Below are 18,253 nucleotides of genomic sequence, written 5' to 3' on the forward strand. Positions count from 1 at the left end.
CTGTGCATCCCCGTCTCAGAGGGCTTTGTAAGAGAGCAAGTGGGGTGCACTTTTAGAGTAATGAGCCCCGTGCTGGGCCCATGGGACCTGCTCAGTGCTCGGGGTTGTTCTTGTTGGTTCAGCGGGAGGAAGGGACTCACCACACACAAGAACGTGCCCCCTCCCCTGGACATTGGAGTCCCCAGTCTTGGTGGTGTTCTGGGGACCACTGTGAGATGCCAGGCTTTGGAGGAGGTGGGTGGAAGGCCCTGTGCCGACATGTGCCCACTGTCCAGGGAAGGAGGAGCCACCGGGGTCAGCTCGGGAACCCAGGCGGATGTGACGCGTGTCAGAAAGAGTGACAGCTCCTTTCGCACTGCAAGTGGCCTCATCGTGCAGCAGCTGACAGATCTGCGGTGGTGGGGGGCATGCAGCTGCCAGGCTGAGCGATCGCTTCGGGGTGAGGGGTCTGCTCCTTGGGCTGGTGCCAGGGGAGGGGATTGACACTGGCTGACCCCCTTCTCAGGGCCTGGCTTTCTCTGGGGTACCTGTCACCCAGTCCTTGCAACTCAGTGAAGAGATGTGAAGGAGGGTTTTGTGACCCCATTTCACAGATGAGGAAACTGAGTCTCAAAAAGGCCAAGCGACCTGAAAGACTGACAGCTGGGAGTGGCAGACATGGAAGCCAGATTCGGCTCCTGGTGGGTTGGGCGGGCTCCTCCTTGCCTAGTGTCCTTTCTCACCCGCTTCCTCTGGCTGCCGTGGAGTTCTTGGGCTCCTCTGGGAAGACTTCAGAGGGATTATGGGCTTGGCTGTTGTGTGCGGGGAACAAACTTGGGGGCTGGTCAATTTCTCTGAGTGCCCACCTCATCTCCCCAGCAGGATGCACCTGCTGCACCTGCTACCTCTCCACTACACTGGGCAGGGTGTCCAGAGCCCCCACAACCCCCGGGCACACCCACTGATGCTCTTTGAAGAGGTAGCAACTGCTGGATCCTCTCGCGACTTTTCTCAGCTCCTGCACAGCTGTGCGGAGGGTGGGGAGGCAGCTGGGGAGGGTGTGAGGGCAGCAGAGGGACAGGAAATACCCACCAAGAAGGTTGCCTGCTAGGGAGCGCACTGCCAGTCTCCACTCGGAAAGTCATATGCAGTGTTAGTAGCCATTAGCACCTCTCTCTGCTATTTGCTAATCTCCCTCTTTAATAGGGAGATGGGAAAAAAACTCGGGGCTCACAGGTAATGGTATCTAATTAGAATCTAATGACTTTTTTGTGCTTGTATTGTCTTTATTTCACCTTTCTATTGTGACAGGTGATAATGGATTCTCATTCGAGATAGTGCAGTCACATTTTCTCTAACAACATATTTAGTTAAGTAAAGAAAGACAAGTGAGTCCATTTAAAAGAGACTCTAAATTCACAGGGATATGACCAGTTTCCCAGAAGAGGTATTGAAAGGGATGATTTTGGTGAAAAAATAGTCCTTTCACTTAGTAATGGGCTGTTTCCTGATGATTCTCAGAGTCAGTTTTCTCATCTATAAAATGGACGTGATAGTATGACTCTCTTTGACTCTTGTGAAGATTAATAATAACGATAAATAATCATGGCTAACACATATTAAACTTCCCCATTTGCTATACCTGGAACCTTTGTTTTTATTTTTAACTTTTATTTAATGAATATAAATTTCCAAAGTACGGCTTATGGATTACAATGGCTTCCCCCCCATAACGTCCCTCCCACCCGCAACCCTCCCCTTTCCCACTCCCTCTCCCCTTCCATTCACATCAAGATTCATTTTCGATTCTCTTTATATACAGAAGATCAGTTTAGCATACATTAAATAAAGATTTCAACAGTTTGCTCCCACACAGAAACATAAAGTGAAAAATAATAGATGATTTTTTAAATGATGATGAAATCAGATCAGACCTATTGTCATGTTTAATCCCAGTGAGAGTCAAGTTGGGAATTGCTAATTTCTTCTTTTTTTTTTTTTTTACAGAAGATCAGTTTAGTATACATTAAGTAAAGATTTCAACAGTTTGCACCCCCATAGAAACACAAAGTGAAATATACTGTTTGAGTACTTGTTATAGCATTAAATCTCAATGTACAGCACATTAAGGACAGAGATCCTACATGAGGAGTAAATGCACAGTGACTCCTGTTGTTGACTTTACAAATTGACAATCCTGTCTATGGCATCAGTAATCTCCCTAGGCTCCAGTCATGAGTTTCCAAGGCTATGGAAGCCTTTTGAGTTCGACGACTCTTATCTTGTTTAGACAAGGTCATAGTCAAAGTGGAGGTTCTCTCCTCCCTTCAGAGAAAGGTACCTCCTTCTTTGAAGACCTGTTCTTTCTACTGGGATCTCACTCACAGAGATCTTTCATTTAGGTGTTTTGTTTTTTTTTTTTTTTTTTTTTTTTTTTTTTTTTTTTTTTTGCCAGAGTGTCTTGGCTTTCCATGCCTGAAATACTCTCATGGGCTTTTCAGCCAGATCCGAATGCCTTTAGGGCTGATTCTGAGGCCAGAGTGCTGTTTAGGACATCTGCCATTCTATGAGTCTGCTGAGTATCTCGCTTCCCATGTTGGATCACTCTCCCCTTTATTTATTCTATCGGTTAGTATTAGCATATACCTGGGACCTTACAAAGGCTTCAATTCCAAAAGCCGTGAGCTGAATAAAGATGGCATTGGAATAAAAAGAGGTGGACAAAGTACCGCAACAACCATTATCTTCCTCAGCCTAGTGCTTGTCTGGTCACTACCACACCGCCACCATGGCTGTCATCATCCCATTATCAGCACCGTTACCATCATCATCATCACCACCACCACCGTCCCCCTCCTCCACATCCTCCTCACCATCACAGTCACCACCACCAATGTCATTACCATCAGTATCCTTATTCACCATCATCATCACCATCACCGTTACCATCATCACCATTACCATAATCTCCTTCTCCTCCTCACCATTGTTATCCTCATCTGACCATCAGCGCCACCGTCTTCTTCATCATTTTTGAGTAGAAGGACCTTTTCCACATCATCCAGGGCACCCGAGCCTCAGTGTTATCATCTGTGAAATGGGAATGACCAGTACAGGGAGGATGCTGAAACGGTGCTCATGGAACGATCACGCGGCCCAACATCCTTCCGCAGCAGCTGTTTGTGTTGCCCTCAGTAACTAGGGCCAGAGCACCACCTGCTCGGGTAGCATTGAAACCCCAGATAAAATCCTTGTCCAGAGTTCAAATTTCGTCACAAGACAGGGTGCTTCCTCAAGATGTCTGCCTGAAGGGCTGGGCTCTTACAACTCTCTGGGGAGGAACCGAAAAATCTGTTGACTACTGTGCTGCTTTTTTTTTTTTAATTAATTAATTTATTTGAAAGGCAGAGTTACACAGAGAGAAGAGGCAGAGAGAAAGAGAGAGAGAGAGGTCTTCCATCTGCTGGTTCTCTCCCTAGGTGGCCACAACGGCCAGAGCTGAGCTGATCCGAAGCCAGGAGCCAGGAGCTTATTCCGAGTCTCCCACATGGGTGCAGGGTCCCAAGGACTTGGGCCATCTTCTACTGCTTTCTCTTTCATAGCAGAGAGCTGGATTGGAAGTGGAGCAGTGGAGTCTCGAACCGGCGTCCATATGGGATGCCGGCACTGCAGGCGGTGGCTTTACCCGCTAAGCTTGAGCGCAAGCCCCTGCTGTGATTCTTATTGCAAAGAAGGAAACACATTTATGGGAAGATAAAAGATGTTAGAAAATGTCCTAGGCAGAGCGCTGTGATTTCTTTTAATAAATCACTGGATTCTGTTGGATTACAAAATTAGCACAGAACCGTGGTGGAAGACTTGCCGAGAAAACCTCCTTGACCATCTGTGCTTGTTAATATTTGGCTAACTTTCCATTTTTATTATTTTAACAACACTTTTTAAAAAATGTTTACTGATTTATTTGAGAGGGAGAGTTGCAGACAGACAGAGAGGTCTTCCACCTGCTGGTCACTCCCCAGGTGGCCCCAATGGCTGGAGAGCTGGGCCAGACCAAAGCCAGGATCCAGGAGCTTCTTCCAGATCTCCCATGTGGGTAGCAGGGGCCGAAGCACTTGGGCCGTGCTCTGCTGCTTTAACCAGGCCATCAGAAGGGAGCTGGATCAGAAGTGGAGCAGCTGGGACATGAATTGGCGCCCATATGGGATGCTGGCTTGGCAGGGGTTGGCTTTACCCGCTACGGCACAATGCTCCCCAACAACGCTTTAAAGTGATTTACTCAGCTGACATCATACTTTGATACAATTTTCTTGTCTGTTTTTCACTGAACATCCAATTTTAAGCTTTTTCCGAGTTGTATAGCGTCTCTGTTGCTAATTTTAAGTAGTCTTAGAATCGCCCCTGAAGTGACTCTATGTTGAGTCATATACATCCATCATCTGGCCACTCCCTTCCTGTGTTAGATACCAGACACACTAGCCTGGGCACCTAGCACGTGGTGCTCATTTGTGCCTCAGGGCCTTTGCACTGCCCCCTCCTCCTACCTCTGAAGCACTTCTGTGGTTCTTTATGAGGTCAGCTCCTTCTTGCCTTCTGCAGTTGGGCTCGAATATCATGGCCTCACATAGACACGCCCCTCTCTCGACCACCATAGACACACACCGACTCCCTCGGTTTCTCTGTATCTCACCACCCTCTTTTAGTTTCTCCTGGAAGGGGGGCTTTCTACCTGTATCGTCTGGAATTACCTTCTTTCCCTGTGCGTTGACCTTGTTGACAGCCTCACTCCTTCAATGGACCGTAAAAGCCCGAGGGACGGGCACCTGTCTGTCTTGTTGATTGTCCCTCTCCCAGGGGCGAGCCCCACGTCTCACATGCACTGGATGGGACTCAGTAAATGGACCTGAGCAGATGGATGAGCGGGTGGGTGGTTGCCTGTGTGGGAGGCCTGGTGAGCAGTTGCATGGATGAGTGGCTGGGTGGCCGGCTGCATAGAGGGAGACCCAGGAGGATAAATCAATCGTGCTTTGCAAGGCGTCCTCCCAATTCCATCCTCCTTACTATTTTTAGTTACTTTGAAAAAAGCGAATAATGAGCCTCTTAAAGGGGACGGGGGGGGGGGGAGAGTAGGGTGAACGTAACCCTCGGAAAAGCTGACTCCGACTCACGGGCCATCCCCAAAGGCGAGGCCCGGGCAGCTCCTCAGGCTCCCCTGCTGAGAATGGTGGCCTGGAGAGCTGGGAGGGGGGCGAGGTTTCTCACCCCGGGCCCGGGGACCTCACCACCACACCTCGCCTCTGTCCCTGGCACAGTGGGCCGGAAGCAGTTCATGCGGTTTGAGTGGGCCAATCACGCAGCTGAGGCCCTGGGCTGCGAGTACGAGGAGCTGAACACGGCCACCTTCAAGCACCACCTGCGGCAGATCATCGAGCAGGTGACGTCCAGGCCGAGCCGCCGGGGCCTCGAGGACGAGGAGACCAGCTCAGGTACCGCGATGCCCAAGCTCCCAGCACGCCAGGGTCCTGCCTGGCCAGCCAGCTGGGGGGCACCAGCACTCTTGCTTATTTATGGGGAACCTATGGAGGCCCTACTGTGTACTGGCCGGGGCTGGGTGCAGGGGAAGCTGCCGTGGGTGGACTTGACATGCATGGTGCATGTGGTCAACTAATTAGCTCTGTCCAGTGGCCGTGGAGGCTGCTGGCATCTGGGAGGGGGCCCTGTGTTGGGGAGATGGTGCACCGTGGGCAGTGCCAAGGGACGCATGTGTTCCCATTTGGTGTCAGGTGAGTTGAGCCCCTGCTGTGTATGGGGAAGGCTTACCTCTCTGTTGGAGAGAGAGAAATAAGGCTGGAATGGCTGAAGTCGGGGGTGGGAATGGTTGGAGGTGAGGTTGGAGAACAGGGTGGGGCTTGGCTCCTGTGAGTTGCATAAATGCAGGGCTTTTATCGTTAGACCAGTGGGAAGCTGTGAAGTGAGTGGAAGGGGTGGGGGTGGGGAGGAAGTGACTTGTGTTATCATTTATGAAGCTCAGCCCGGACGGAGGTTGGGGATGAGTGGGAGAAGGGAGGCCCACTGGGAGCTGTGACTCTCACAGGTGAAGGGGCAGGTGGCTGGATCAGGGAAGTGACGATAGACATGGGACGAGGGGGACACTAACAGGTGACAGCACGGGCCGTCCAGGGAGAGAGGGCCTGGGGATGGCTTCTGGGCTTTGAGGCCGAGTAGTGGGACAGAGGAGTGCTTCGAGCTGACCCGAGGAGGAGCAGGAGGGTCTTGTCCTGCACCTGCCGCGGCGGGGGTTGGGAATTCCAGGTCCACAGCTTCTGCGGACCAAATGCCTGGACTGCAGGAATGGGGGCCGAGGCGTCTCCTGGAGCCCCGGGCATCGCGGAGCCTCTCTGAGAAGCTGTCTTTGCCATGGCAGAGTTTGGGGTTGATGAGCAGCACTGTTTGGAGCCGAGGCTTTTGAAGCCCCTCTCTCTGAGCTCCCTTGGCTCCTGGCAGCTGCCTCCACCTTCCAGGGGCTGTGGCTTGACAGCTGATGTCACTTGGATGCCACTGGCCTTTTATGTTTGCTTCCAGGTCTGTGCTGTGTTGTGTGCTGCAGTCAGTTCAAAAGTTACCTCTCCTGTCTGTCACTCAGACACACACGCACAGACACGTGCACACGCTACACAGATGCACACACATGCTGTACATGTGCACAGAGGACACGCAGCCCAACATGTGCACATGCATGTGTACAGATAAACAGCACACACATGCTCCTGTGTATACCCCACATGTCACAGAATCATGCATGTGTGCACATGTATGCACACCACACATATACAATCACACATCTATGCACATAGAACCCTTGTGCAGAGAGCCATTCCACACGTGCACAAGCATGCACACGTCCACACCACACAATCACATCCATGTGTAGATAACACCTGTGGGCACAGCTACACACCCTATACATGCTTATGCACACAACACATGTCCACACACCAATCACACACACACACACAGATGTACACCCTAGACACGCACAAGCCCATGGACACACATGCACACACACACTCACACACTCCACTTTGTGAGTCTGAGTCAACCTCTCACGCTGAGGTCTCCAGGGTAGGCATTAAGCAGACAGGGGACCAGCAGGCTTAGGAGAGATGCTTGGAGGATGTGGGTTGCCTAGCAACAGCCTGGGCGGGGGGTGGAGCCAAAGGAGGGCTGGGAAATGCTTTGGGGGGTGCTGCCTGGAATGTGGGAGCCGAACTCTTTCTCCAGGCACCCGTGAGTGTGAGTGCAGATTTGGAGATTGTGTTTCTAGTGCTGTGTCTGGAATCCAAAGTCCAGGGTGAGGATCTGTGATCTGAGCTCCCGCTGTGCCTCACTGTGCCCTGTTTGGTACTCTGCTGGGCAGGCCAGCTATTTTAAAGGGACCCCCTGCATGCGTGTGTGTGTGCACGTGCACGTGTGTGTTTAAACAAACCCGAGACCGCGAGTGTTGCTGTGGTTTTTGTAAGCTTTTTCATTCCTGCTCACTTCAGAGCTGGGCGCTCTCCCCGCCTCACTCAATATTTCCCTGCACCTGACTTCACACATTCTTTTGTACAAACAGACTACAAATTATCTAACCCATTTGCTATTGTGGGGCATTCAAGCTGTCTCCAAAAAGCGATTTTTGCCAATTTAATCAACAATTGGAAGAACCTGTGTACCCAGACCTCTTTGTTTCTTTGAATATTTCATTAGACTAAAAGCCCGGGAGTGAAATTATTAAGTTCCAGTGAACGAATATTTTATGACTTCTGCTGTGAAACTGGCCAGTTCCTAAGGGAACAACCAACATTTACTGAGTGTCTACCATGCATCAGGCCTGGAGGCCAAAAGACCAGGACCTTAAGACACTCCCTGTCCTCAGGGCACTCCAGCCTCGTGGGGGAGGCTGGGATTCATGGAATCAGTATACAAGTACAGATCACGCTGTGATGGGTGCTACAGAATCAGGGTGGAGGGGAAGTGGGACTCATGGGTGCTGTTGGCAGTCAAGGACGGCTTCCCCGAGGAGGTGGCATTTGGGCTGAGCCCTGAGGGTTGAGCAGGAGTGCTATCTGAAATGCAGGGAGGGCCAGGTGATGTGGACTTTGTCCTCAGAAGGTGGTGTATAAAGGCAGCCACAGAGGGCGATGGGGGTGGTTTCTAAGCGCAGCAGCCCCTGCAGCTCTGTAGCCATGAATGCGCGATGGTGAGCGAGGTGGTCACCATCTCCTCTCTCTGGACTCCAGGACTCAAGATGACAGGCGTGGAGTGTGTAGAGGGCATGGCCTCGGGTCTGTACCAAGAGCTCTTTGCCGCCGTGGTGTCGCTCATCAACAGGTAACGGTGGACTCTGTCCAGGCCCAAATGTCCAGCTGTGGCAGGGGCAGGGGCCCAGAGGAGCTCTGGCAGGGGGCACCTGGGCAGGGCGAGAGGATTTCCAAGTTCAGCACCACCTTGGCCACCTACTGGCTGTGACTGGGGCAGATCCGTGCACCCCTATGACTCCCTATTCTGTGTGAGAGACAGCTCCCCACACCACTCCCACCCAGGGTCGACTCAAGGGTTGGGGGAATAAGGAATGTACACAGCTCTTCCCCACAGTGCTTGTAGAACTACCCCCTAATAAACACTGACGACTTTCCAACAAGGACTCAGGGCCAGGGGCTGCACTAATTATTCAACTTCCCTCGCGCCCACTTGCTACTCAGGTCAGCCCATTGCACAGAGGTGGAGACCAAGGCCCAGACTGGGGAGCCGGGATGTACACACCACCAGCGTGTTGCTCTCACTGTTTGTTTTTCTAAATATTCCTGCTGGACATGGAGAGGGACCAAGCTGAATTTCCAACTGGGCCAGGATGTGTCTCTCCCAAGTGCATCCGTGGGCCATGGGCACCAGGAACCCCTCTCTTCCATCATCCTGAGCGATGCTCTGAGCGTGTGCTTGGAGAAGCTCCGGCAGGGTCCCTACGTGGCACGTGGGCCTCACTGGAGGAGTGCAGAAAGCAAAACCAGGCCCAAGAAATCCCATGAAAGAGATGGGGCTGGTGCCCAGGGCTGAGCAGGCAGGGTTCTCCCAGGCGCCATGCATGCGGAACCACCTTCCTCCGTGGCTGCTGCTGGAGGCATTGCCACGGCAGAGCCCAGGCTGGTTGTCTGGAAAGCAAGCGGACCACATGCGCTTAGGGGAGCGAGGCTGGGGAGTGAGGATGAGCCAGCATGGGAAGCTGCTTTGCCGTGTGGGATCTCAGCGCCTGCACCTGTAAAATGGGTTTACTGGTGATAACGGGGCCCACCACTGCCATGTATGGGCCTGGAACAGGCAGCTGCTTTCCCAGGCACGAGCTGACTGAATCCACCTGCAGGGCTGGGCATTGACCCCATGGTGGAGATGGAACCAAGGGCGGCGGGTCAAGGGCAGTGGTGGCTCTCAGGAAGAGCGCCCTCTGGAGGTGACAGCTGGTCATGCCACTGACAGAGCAAAGAGCATTTACCGACTGTGCCTGCTGGTGAGGGGTGCCTGCCACATCCAGCCCTCCGGCCAGGGGCCAGGCTCCACCATGAACCCTTTCCCAGCTGAGGTGGCTGGAGCTCAGAGAGGCTGGGCCCCTCTCCCGAGATACACAGCCCCTCCATTGCAGGTGAGGGTGCCAGCCCAGGTACAGCTGGCTCCAAAGTCTCTTGGCTGCTGCGTTTTGAGGTGAGGAATCCTCACTCTGTCCACTCTGGCCGATGCCCCAAGAGGGCCCAAGGAAGCGATGACTTGCAGGAGCTTTGTAAACCGATGCACTCAACAAAATCGTCTTTCTCATCCAACGTGTCCCTGGGAAAAGCAAATGCGGCTCCGGTCTTCATTTGTAGCCAACTTGCTGGGTCGCTGGGCTCGATGGAGAAGTCCCACCTCCTGGAAGGAGGCTCCGCGTGTGTCTGTGTCCTGGGAGATGCTTTGCACGCGTCTCCTTCTTCAGTCCTTGTGGGTCTGGGATCCCTTTGTTACCCCCATTGCCACATTGCAGCTCAGGGAAGCCCGTGCTCAGAGAGTTCAACAACTCGCCCAAGGTCACACAGCCTGTGCACGTGGTGAGCTTGGCTCCGAAGCCAGAGCTGCGGGATCCTCAAACCCACGCGTGCACGGCCTTGGTTCTCCATCACTGCAGCCGGGGTGGGGACGGCTCGGCCCCATGGACTCTCAGATTCCGTGTCCCTGCCCCAGGTCCTTCTCCTCCCACCACCTCTCCATGGGCTCCATCATGGTGGTGGACTCTCCAGGCTTCCAGAGCCCCCGGCACGAGGGCAAGGAGCGGGCGGCCACCTTCGAGGAGCTCTGCCACAACTACGTCCATGAGCGCCTGCAGCTGCTCTACTACCAGCGAACCTTCGTCTCCACGCTGGAGCGCCATCGAGAGGTAGGGCAGGCTCGGCTGAGTGCGGGGTCCCGTCCCCCTCCGGGAGTTGTCAGTCCTGCCTGCTGGGGCCATGCCAGGACAGAGCCCTTCCTCCCCGGCTCTCTTCTGTGGCCCTGTCTCGCTCCCCAGCTCTGTCCTCTGCCTCCTGCACCCTCTGCTGCAGGAATCCCAGGGACCACGGGCTTCCCTGGGCCTTGCTCCTCCTCTTCCTCGTCACCCGAGCTAAAGCTGTCCCCAAGAGTTACTCTACATCTTCCCAATGTATGAAGCCCTTCTTTGGTTAAGTAGAGATTTATTTATTTTTATTTGCGAGGCAGAGTGACAGAGAAGAGAGAGAGAGAGAGAGAGAGAGGTATCTTCCATCTTCAGGTTCACTCCCTGAATGGCAACAAGGGCCAGGGCTGGGCCAGCCTGGAAGCAGGAGCCAGGAGCATCATCCAGGTAACCCGTGGGGGTGACAGGGATCCAAGTACCTGTTCCATCCTCCACTGCCTTTCCAGGCTCATCAATAGGAAGCTGGATTAGAAATGCAGCAGCCAAGGCTTGAGCTGTTTCCTCCCATATAAGATGCTGGTGTTGCAGCCGGTGGCTGAACCTGCTGCGTCACAATGCCAGCCCCCAGATCCCTTCTTTAAGAGCTCTGTGGTTGGGTGTCTTTAGTGGGTGACACGCCCCTTACAGCACAAGGTGGTCACTTCTAACAAAATTGAAGATACTTGCACCTGGGGCTGGGCGGTGGCTAAGGAGTGATGCCGCCGCCTGCAGTGCCGGCATCCCTTATGGGTGTTGGTTCGAGTCCCAGCTGCTCCACTTCCAATCCAGCTCTCTGCTGATGGCCTGGGAAAGCAGCTAAAGATGGCCCAAGTGCTTGGGCCCCTGCACCCACGTGGGAGACCCAGAAGAAGTTATTGGGGCCATTTGGGAGAGTGAACCAGTGGATGGAAGATATCTCTCTCTCTGAAATTCTTTCAAAATAAATAAATCTTTTAAAGAAGAGAGGATGCTTACGCCCTACAAGGGGACTTCAAAAAGTTCATATGAAGTTCATCTCTCGCATCTGCGCTCTGATACGAGATGACAGTACTGCAAATGGTGTTTAACCCACTGTGTCACCATGCAGGTCCCGGCCATTAAGTTTCTTTCTTTCTTTCTTTCTTTCTTTCTTTCTTTCTTTCTTTCTTTCTTTCTTTCTTTCTTTCTTTCTTTCTTTCTTTCTTTCTTTCTTTCTTCCTTCCTTCCTTCCTTCCTTCCTTCCTTCCTTCCTTCCTTCCTTCCTTCCTTCCTTCCTTCCTTTCTTTCCTTTCTTTTCTTTCTTTCTTTCTTTCTTTCTTTCTTTCTTTCTCTCTTTTTTTTTTTTTTTTTACAGACAGGCAAAGTGGAAGTGAGAGAGAGAGACAGAGAGAAAGGTCATGGCCGGCGCCGCGGCTCACTAGGCTAATCCTCCGCCTTGTGGTGCCGACACACCGGGTTCTAGTCCCGGTCGGGGCGGTGGATTCTGTCCCAGTTGCCCCTTTTCCAGGCCAGCTCTCTGCTGTGGCCCGGGAGTGCAGTGGAGAATGGCCCAAGTACTTGGGCCCTGCACCCACGTAGGAGACCAGGATAAGTACCTGGCTCCTGCCATTAGATCAGCACGGTGCGCCGGCCATAGCGCGCTGGCCGCGGTGGCCATTCGAGGGAGAACCAACGGCAAAGGAAGACCTTTCTCTCTGTCTCTCTCTCTCTCACTGTCCACTCTGCCTGTCAAAAAAAAAAAAAAAGAGAAAGGTCTTCCTTTTGCCGTTGGTTCACCCTCCAATGGCCACCGCGGCCAGCGCGCTATGGCTGGCGCATTGCGCTGATCCGATGGCAGGAGCCAGGTACTTATCCTGGTCTCCCATGGGGTACAGGGCCCAAGCACTTGGGCCATCCTCCACTGCACTCCCTGGCCACAGCAGAGAGCTGGCCTGGAAGAGGGGCAACCGGGACAGAATCTGGCACCCCAACCGGGACTAGAACCCGGTGTGCTGGCGCTGCAAGGCGGAGGATTAGCCTAGTGAACCGTGGCGCCAGCCACCATTAAGTTTCAATACTTGAATTTTGGGAGGGACACATTCTGATCATAGCAACAGAGAGAAGTCCGTAACCACAGGGGCACAGCTCAATGACTTTATCCAAGTGGACACACGTGCACGTCCTTCAGCCGGGTGGCTGTGAGGACATTGCGAGGGCCCCAGATGCAGCTCCACGCCCGGCCAGTATCTCTCCCCTTCTTCCTTGAACAAGTTGACATGTGCAAATAACCAGTAGAAGTAGCCATATTGTTCATCAGTAGGGTGACAAGTATTAAAATACCAGTTATTTCTTTGCAGTGGAATGAAGGCATCACACAGATAAATCTCCATCCAATGATGTTGATGCAGCCTGGGGTCTAATCTTAACTCTGTTACTCATTGGTTGTGTGGCCTCAGGAAAGTCGCTCCCCTTCTCTGACCCTCAATTTCGCCACATGGAAGATGCAGACAGTAATACTCGTGTATTGGTTACGATGTGCCACAATAATGCTACACTATAGACAAGTTCCCAGATATGGTGACATGAGAGTAAGAGCCTTTGGGGAGTCTGGGGAGCTCCCCAGGTCGTGGTGGGGACAGCTCCAGAGCCTGTGGTCAGATGTCCGGTAGGTGGGTGGCTGGGCTGTCCCAGGCCATTCTGGGCATGGGCATTTCTCCAGAGATGTCCAAATGGTCCCCAAGCACATGGAAAGCTGTGTCCAGGGGGGCAGCCGGCTTTGAGCAGGCAGTGGCTGGGATTACCCCGTGTCTGCTCCATGGATATCTCAACCCCAGCAGACTGTTCACATGGCCCTGGGCAGGGTTGCAGGACAGCAGCCAGAAGCATGGGGGGCACCCTGGGGCTGGGCCAGGGTCCCTTCTGCTGTATGACATCGGTCCCGGCAAGTGGGGTCCTGATTCATGGGGTCGATTTTGCTTCTGGCTGGAGAAGCTGCAAAATCTCCCTGCAAAGAGCCCGGGTCCAGGGCAGGGTGTAGAACAGGGGTTCACTGTACAGCTGCTGTCTCTCACCTCCCTAACAGGGCTGCCTGGAGCACTGAATGGCGTGGGACAGGAAGTGCCTGGGCTGAACCGAGTCTTCCGTGTCCGGTAGTGGATATCACATCCGCTCCCCCCATCTTTCACTTTCTCCTGTCAGTTATTAAATACACGGAAAGTGCACGCAGAGAGCAAGTAGCAGAGAACACAGTTTCCTTCTGCTACGGCCCTGGTGGCAGCCGCTGTCCCTGCTCCCGAGTGTCACTTTCCCATGCGTCGTCGCCTCTGCCCATGCTTATTTTTCTCCCAGCATTACATTTGCTCACTCTGCTTCCAGATCTTAGTAAACGAGCATTTCAGTGGCTTTGTCTGATTTTGTGTTAACTCTGCTCTGGATACCTGGGTGGTTCCCAAGTGTAAGGTGTCTGGATGTTCTGATTATTATCTATTGTCTGATTATTATCTATTATTATCCATAGTTTCTACCTGTTCTCCCCTGCACTGAGCACTTCGCTCAGTACTTATTAAGTGCTCAGAAAATATTCTAAAAGTCTGTCCTGAGTTATTAGGATGTTGGGCCATTTCAAGATGCTATCAGGGCCAGCACCGAGGCTCACTAGGCTAATCCTCGGCCTGCGGCGCTGGCACCCCGGGTTCTATTCCCAGTTGGGGCACCAGATTATGTCCTGGTTGCTCCTCTTCCAGTCCAGCTCTCTGCTGTGGCCCAGGAAGGCAGTGGAGGATGGCCCAAGTGCTTGGGCCCTGCACCCTCATGGGAGGCCAGGAGGAAGCACCTGGCTCCTGGCTTCGGATCGGCGCAGCGCGCCAGCCGTAGTGGCCACTTGGGGGGTGAACCAATGGAAAAAGGAAGACCTTTCTCTCTGTCTCTCTCTCTCTCACTGTCTAACTCTGCCTGCCGAAAAAAAAAAAAAAAAAAGATGCTATCGGAACATTGGCCTATAATCTTTCTTCCCACCCAAAGTCGCAGAGGGAGTAAAAGCAAAGCGATCCCATTGAGAACTGAGCAAACGAATAGATACTTCCCTAAGGAAGACACGTGAATGGCCAACAAGCTCAGGCTCGCCGGTCCTCAGGGCAATGTGAATCAGACGACAGCGAGACGTCACCTTGCACCCGTTAGAGGGGCTGCGGCCAAAACAGAACCATACAAACCCCACACAGAACAGGAAACAGCAAGTGTTGGTGCGGATGTGGGGAAATAGAAACTGTCCACTGTTTGTTGGCGGGGGTTGGGGGGAGGGCAGTGAAGATGGTGCAGCCACTGGGGATCCCATGATAGCCATCCCTCCAAAAAATTAAAAATAGAATTACTGCACAATCCAGCAATTTCACTTTCTGAGTATTTACCCCAAAGAAAGCAAGCTGGGTCTTAAAGAGATACTCGTATCCCCGTGCCTGTAGCGACATTGTTCACAACAGCTGAAAGGTGACTGCAGTCCAAGTGTGTATCAGCAGACGAACGGATCCACAGTCAGCGCTGTGTGCACGGTTTTCAGAAGGAAGGCAATTCTGACACCTGCTCCAACAATAAACACACGTTGAGGGCGTTATGCTCAGCGAAATGAGCCAGCCACAAAAGGGCACGTAGCGTGTGATTCCACGTAAATGAAGTACTCAGAGCAGCAGTCAAAGTCCTAGAGATGGAAAGTGAAACAGCAGTTAGCAGGGCTGCGGGGGGCGGGGGGCCGGGAAGCCGGCTGAGGGGCATTGCGGGATGAAGTTCTCGAGGAAGACAGGATGGTCGCTCGCAGGGTGAGTGCATCCAGATCACTGATCCACATACTTACAATCGGTCAAGGGATAAGGCTTGTGTTCTGTGTAGGTTCCCATAACTAAAAAAAAAAAAAAGTTTTTAAAAAGGGCTGAATGAGGCTCAGTGTTTGGCATAGCAGTGAAGAAGCCAGCTGAGACCCCAGCACTCTGTCCTGGAGTGCCTGGATTTGAGTCCCAGCTCCACTCCTGATGCAGCTTCCTGCTCATGCAGACCCTGGGAGGCAGCAGTGATGGCTGGAATCGTTGGGTACCCGCCACCCACGTGGGAGACCTGGATGGAGTGCCCAGCTCTCAGCTTTGGCTTGGCCCAGTCGTGGCAGTGGTGGATATTTGGGGGGTATACCAGCAGGTGGAACTACTCTCTCTCACTCTCAAAATCAATCAGTCAGTCAATGTTTTAAAATAAAGGGGCTGAATGGTGATGATGAAAGAGCTGGAGGGCTCTCCACACTCGGCTCACCGCAGGTGCTAACTGTGAAATGCTGCCCTTTTCCAGGAAGGTGTTCCTGTGCAGTTTGACCTCCCGGAGCGCTCCCCAGCGACCTCGGTGGCTGTTGTGGACCAGAGTCCCTCCCAGGTAACCCGGTGCTCAGGGAAACGAGGCTCTCAGATGCCACGTGGCCGTTTCAGTGCAAGGCCGCCTGGTCGAAAGCGCAGTCTGCACCCAGAATCACGTGGGGTTGTTAGAAGCACTGGTGCCTGAGACCCACCCCCCAGATTCTGTGCTGATGGGTCTGGGGCGTGGCCCGGGCTGCTGGAGACGGAGCTGCTGTCAGCTTGGGAAGCCCCGTGGGCTTGGGGTCTGAGTGGGTCTTAGGAAGGAGTCACACCCAGGGGAGCCTGTGGTCAGAGCTGAAGGGGTCCATGCCCAGTGGCCTGTGGCCTTTGTCACTTGGAAGACCCAAGGTTAAGATGAAGGTGGTGGGCCTGGCAGAGACGGGGGCCTCAGGGAATGGCCAGCACAGCTTATTGTTGGGTCCAGACCCCCGATGGCCACGAGAGCAGCTAAGCACTCATTTAGGGGAGCTCAGAGTCCTTATTTCACTCCCCCAACCTGAGGACCTCCCCTGCTGACCCCAGCTGCACCTCTGCCCAGCCTAGCCTGGGAACTGCCCTTGGTCCTCTCACTCGACTTCTTCCCTCTTTCGCATCTTGGAGCACCGTGGGTCCTGCCAGGCTTGGCTCCAGTCTTGGAGACCTTGAACGCATTCCTTCACCTCCCCGAGCCTCAGTCTTCTCATCTCCAAAATGGGGACGGTGGTCTCCCCTGGAGAGCTGAACACATAGGTGATGAGCTGGTGCACACAGAGCACCTGCCGTGGTGCTTGGCATGCAGGAAGTGTCCCACCAGCAGCCTTTCTCCTGTCGCCCGGCACGTGGGCTGCTCTCCTCCTCACTGCTCATCTACCGTGCACCAGGGTGGCTTCCAAGCCGCATTAGGACCCACAGCAGGCACCGTCAGTCATTGCAAACCCTCCTTGTTTGCAAGTGGTGCTGGCTGTTCGACAGGTGTGAGCTGCTGGTGGGTGTTTCCCTGGCTTGTTCTCCCTGCTCTCTGAGCTCCCTCCCCTGAGCCTCTCCTTGCAAGGGCTGGGCAGTGTTGGTTTGGAAGGGTGGTGTGGGCCCCATGGCCCTGGCTGTGGCTGCAAATGGCTGCCTCTTGTGGATGGGCGGGCTGCTGGTTTCAGCCCCAATGGAGAAGGCCAAGGTGAAGGCCTGGGGTACCTAGGATCCAGTTCCAACTCACCCTGGCTGTGTCCCTGCCTCTCTCTGGATCTCTGAGGGGTGTGCACCTGTAGTCCCCAGTTAGGTTGACCAGTTGGCTTGCACAGGACTTCCCTGCATTAGCACCCAGAGCTCCACCTGCTGGGGAGCCCTCCAGTCCAAGGCATGCCCAGCGGGCGGTCACTCTGCACATCCCACTTCCTCCCTAAGCACTCGGTGCTGTTTTGGTTCTGCCAGTTTCCTCTGGGCCCTTGGAGAAACCCCGTAAACACCCCCAAACCCCACTCTGATTCTCATGTAGAAAATTACAGGGTTGCCTTGGCAGCCTGTGAAGCTCACGGCCAGGTTTGAAATTCCACGTCCGTACTATCAAACCACGCTCAGCTTCTCCTCTGAGACGTTCTTTGAGTACATGTTTCTCATTCCCCCCTCGAGATTTCAGTGTTAAAAAAAAAAATAACAGAACCTGCTCGGAAGAAGCGGCGTGGATGGAATGAGTCCTTTCATGTTTGGCTGTGTGTGAACACAGGACCACCACCGCTGTGTCTCCCGAAGCATGCAGCCGGCAGAGGGTCTCCCCCTCATTACACCCTTACTGTGGTCCTCTGAGGAACGGGTCTCCAGCTTGCATTTTACCCATCATAAAAGGAGGCTCAGACAGGCGCAGTAGGCTGCCCAAGGCCACACAGCAGATGGGGATGCAGGCAGGGTTCAGACCCCAAGCCACCAAAACGTTTTATGGCTTCAGTGCTGAGAGCCTGGGGGTTAACCTGGTCCTGCTGCCGGTGACTCAGATCTATCTCCTGCCCCGGCTCCCCATCAACGTGAAGAGGATCTCAGGCCTGGCCCTGCTCGGGGTCAGACCTTTCAGTGTGTGCTGGGTCTCCCTCCAGGTCCCCCTGGCAGCCGGAGGAGGTGCCGAGGACGCCGGGGGCCTTTTCTGGGTCTTGGATGAGGAGGTCCGGGTGGAGGGCTCCAGCGACAGCGTGGTGCTTGAGCGTCTGTGTGCGGCCTTTGAGAAGAAAGGAGCCGGGGCTGAAGGTAAGGAATGCGTCCAGCCCTGGTGTTGGAATCTGCCATTGCCAGCTGCAGGGAAGCCCCTGGAAGGCCCCGCACAGAGGTTCTGGGTGCAAGAATGCGTGTGCTCGTGCACGCGTGTGCTCTCGTTCATGGATGTGTTCATGCATTCCAGTGCTCAGCAAATGTGTTAGCAGCTCCTGTGTGCTGGGTGCTGGGTGCTGTTCCCTACGGTGGGGCACCCGCCGGGTGTGACTCATGTCCTCACGAG

General features: G+C 53.7%; 1 protein-coding gene across 4 annotated transcripts in view; it reads left to right on the forward strand.

Annotated features, from left to right (window-relative positions):
* MYO18B (myosin XVIIIB) overlaps positions 1 to 18,253 on the forward strand; it is a 245,008-nt gene that overhangs the window by 40,936 nt on the left and 185,819 nt on the right. For all 4 annotated transcript variants that reach the window (XM_070066045.1, XM_070066043.1, XM_070066042.1 and 1 more), the window contains exons 12-16: positions 5,289 to 5,462; positions 8,259 to 8,349; positions 10,225 to 10,417; positions 15,737 to 15,817; positions 17,859 to 18,006. In XM_070066045.1, the coding sequence (XP_069922146.1) occupies positions 5,289 to 5,462; positions 8,259 to 8,349; positions 10,225 to 10,417; positions 15,737 to 15,817; positions 17,859 to 18,006 (687 nt within the window). The remainder of the gene's footprint in view (positions 1 to 5,288; positions 5,463 to 8,258; positions 8,350 to 10,224; positions 10,418 to 15,736; positions 15,818 to 17,858; positions 18,007 to 18,253) is intronic.

Source organism: Oryctolagus cuniculus, chromosome 21 (assembly GCF_964237555.1).
Source record: "Oryctolagus cuniculus chromosome 21, mOryCun1.1, whole genome shotgun sequence".
In the NCBI taxonomy this organism is placed as follows: Eukaryota; Metazoa; Chordata; class Mammalia; order Lagomorpha; family Leporidae; genus Oryctolagus; species Oryctolagus cuniculus.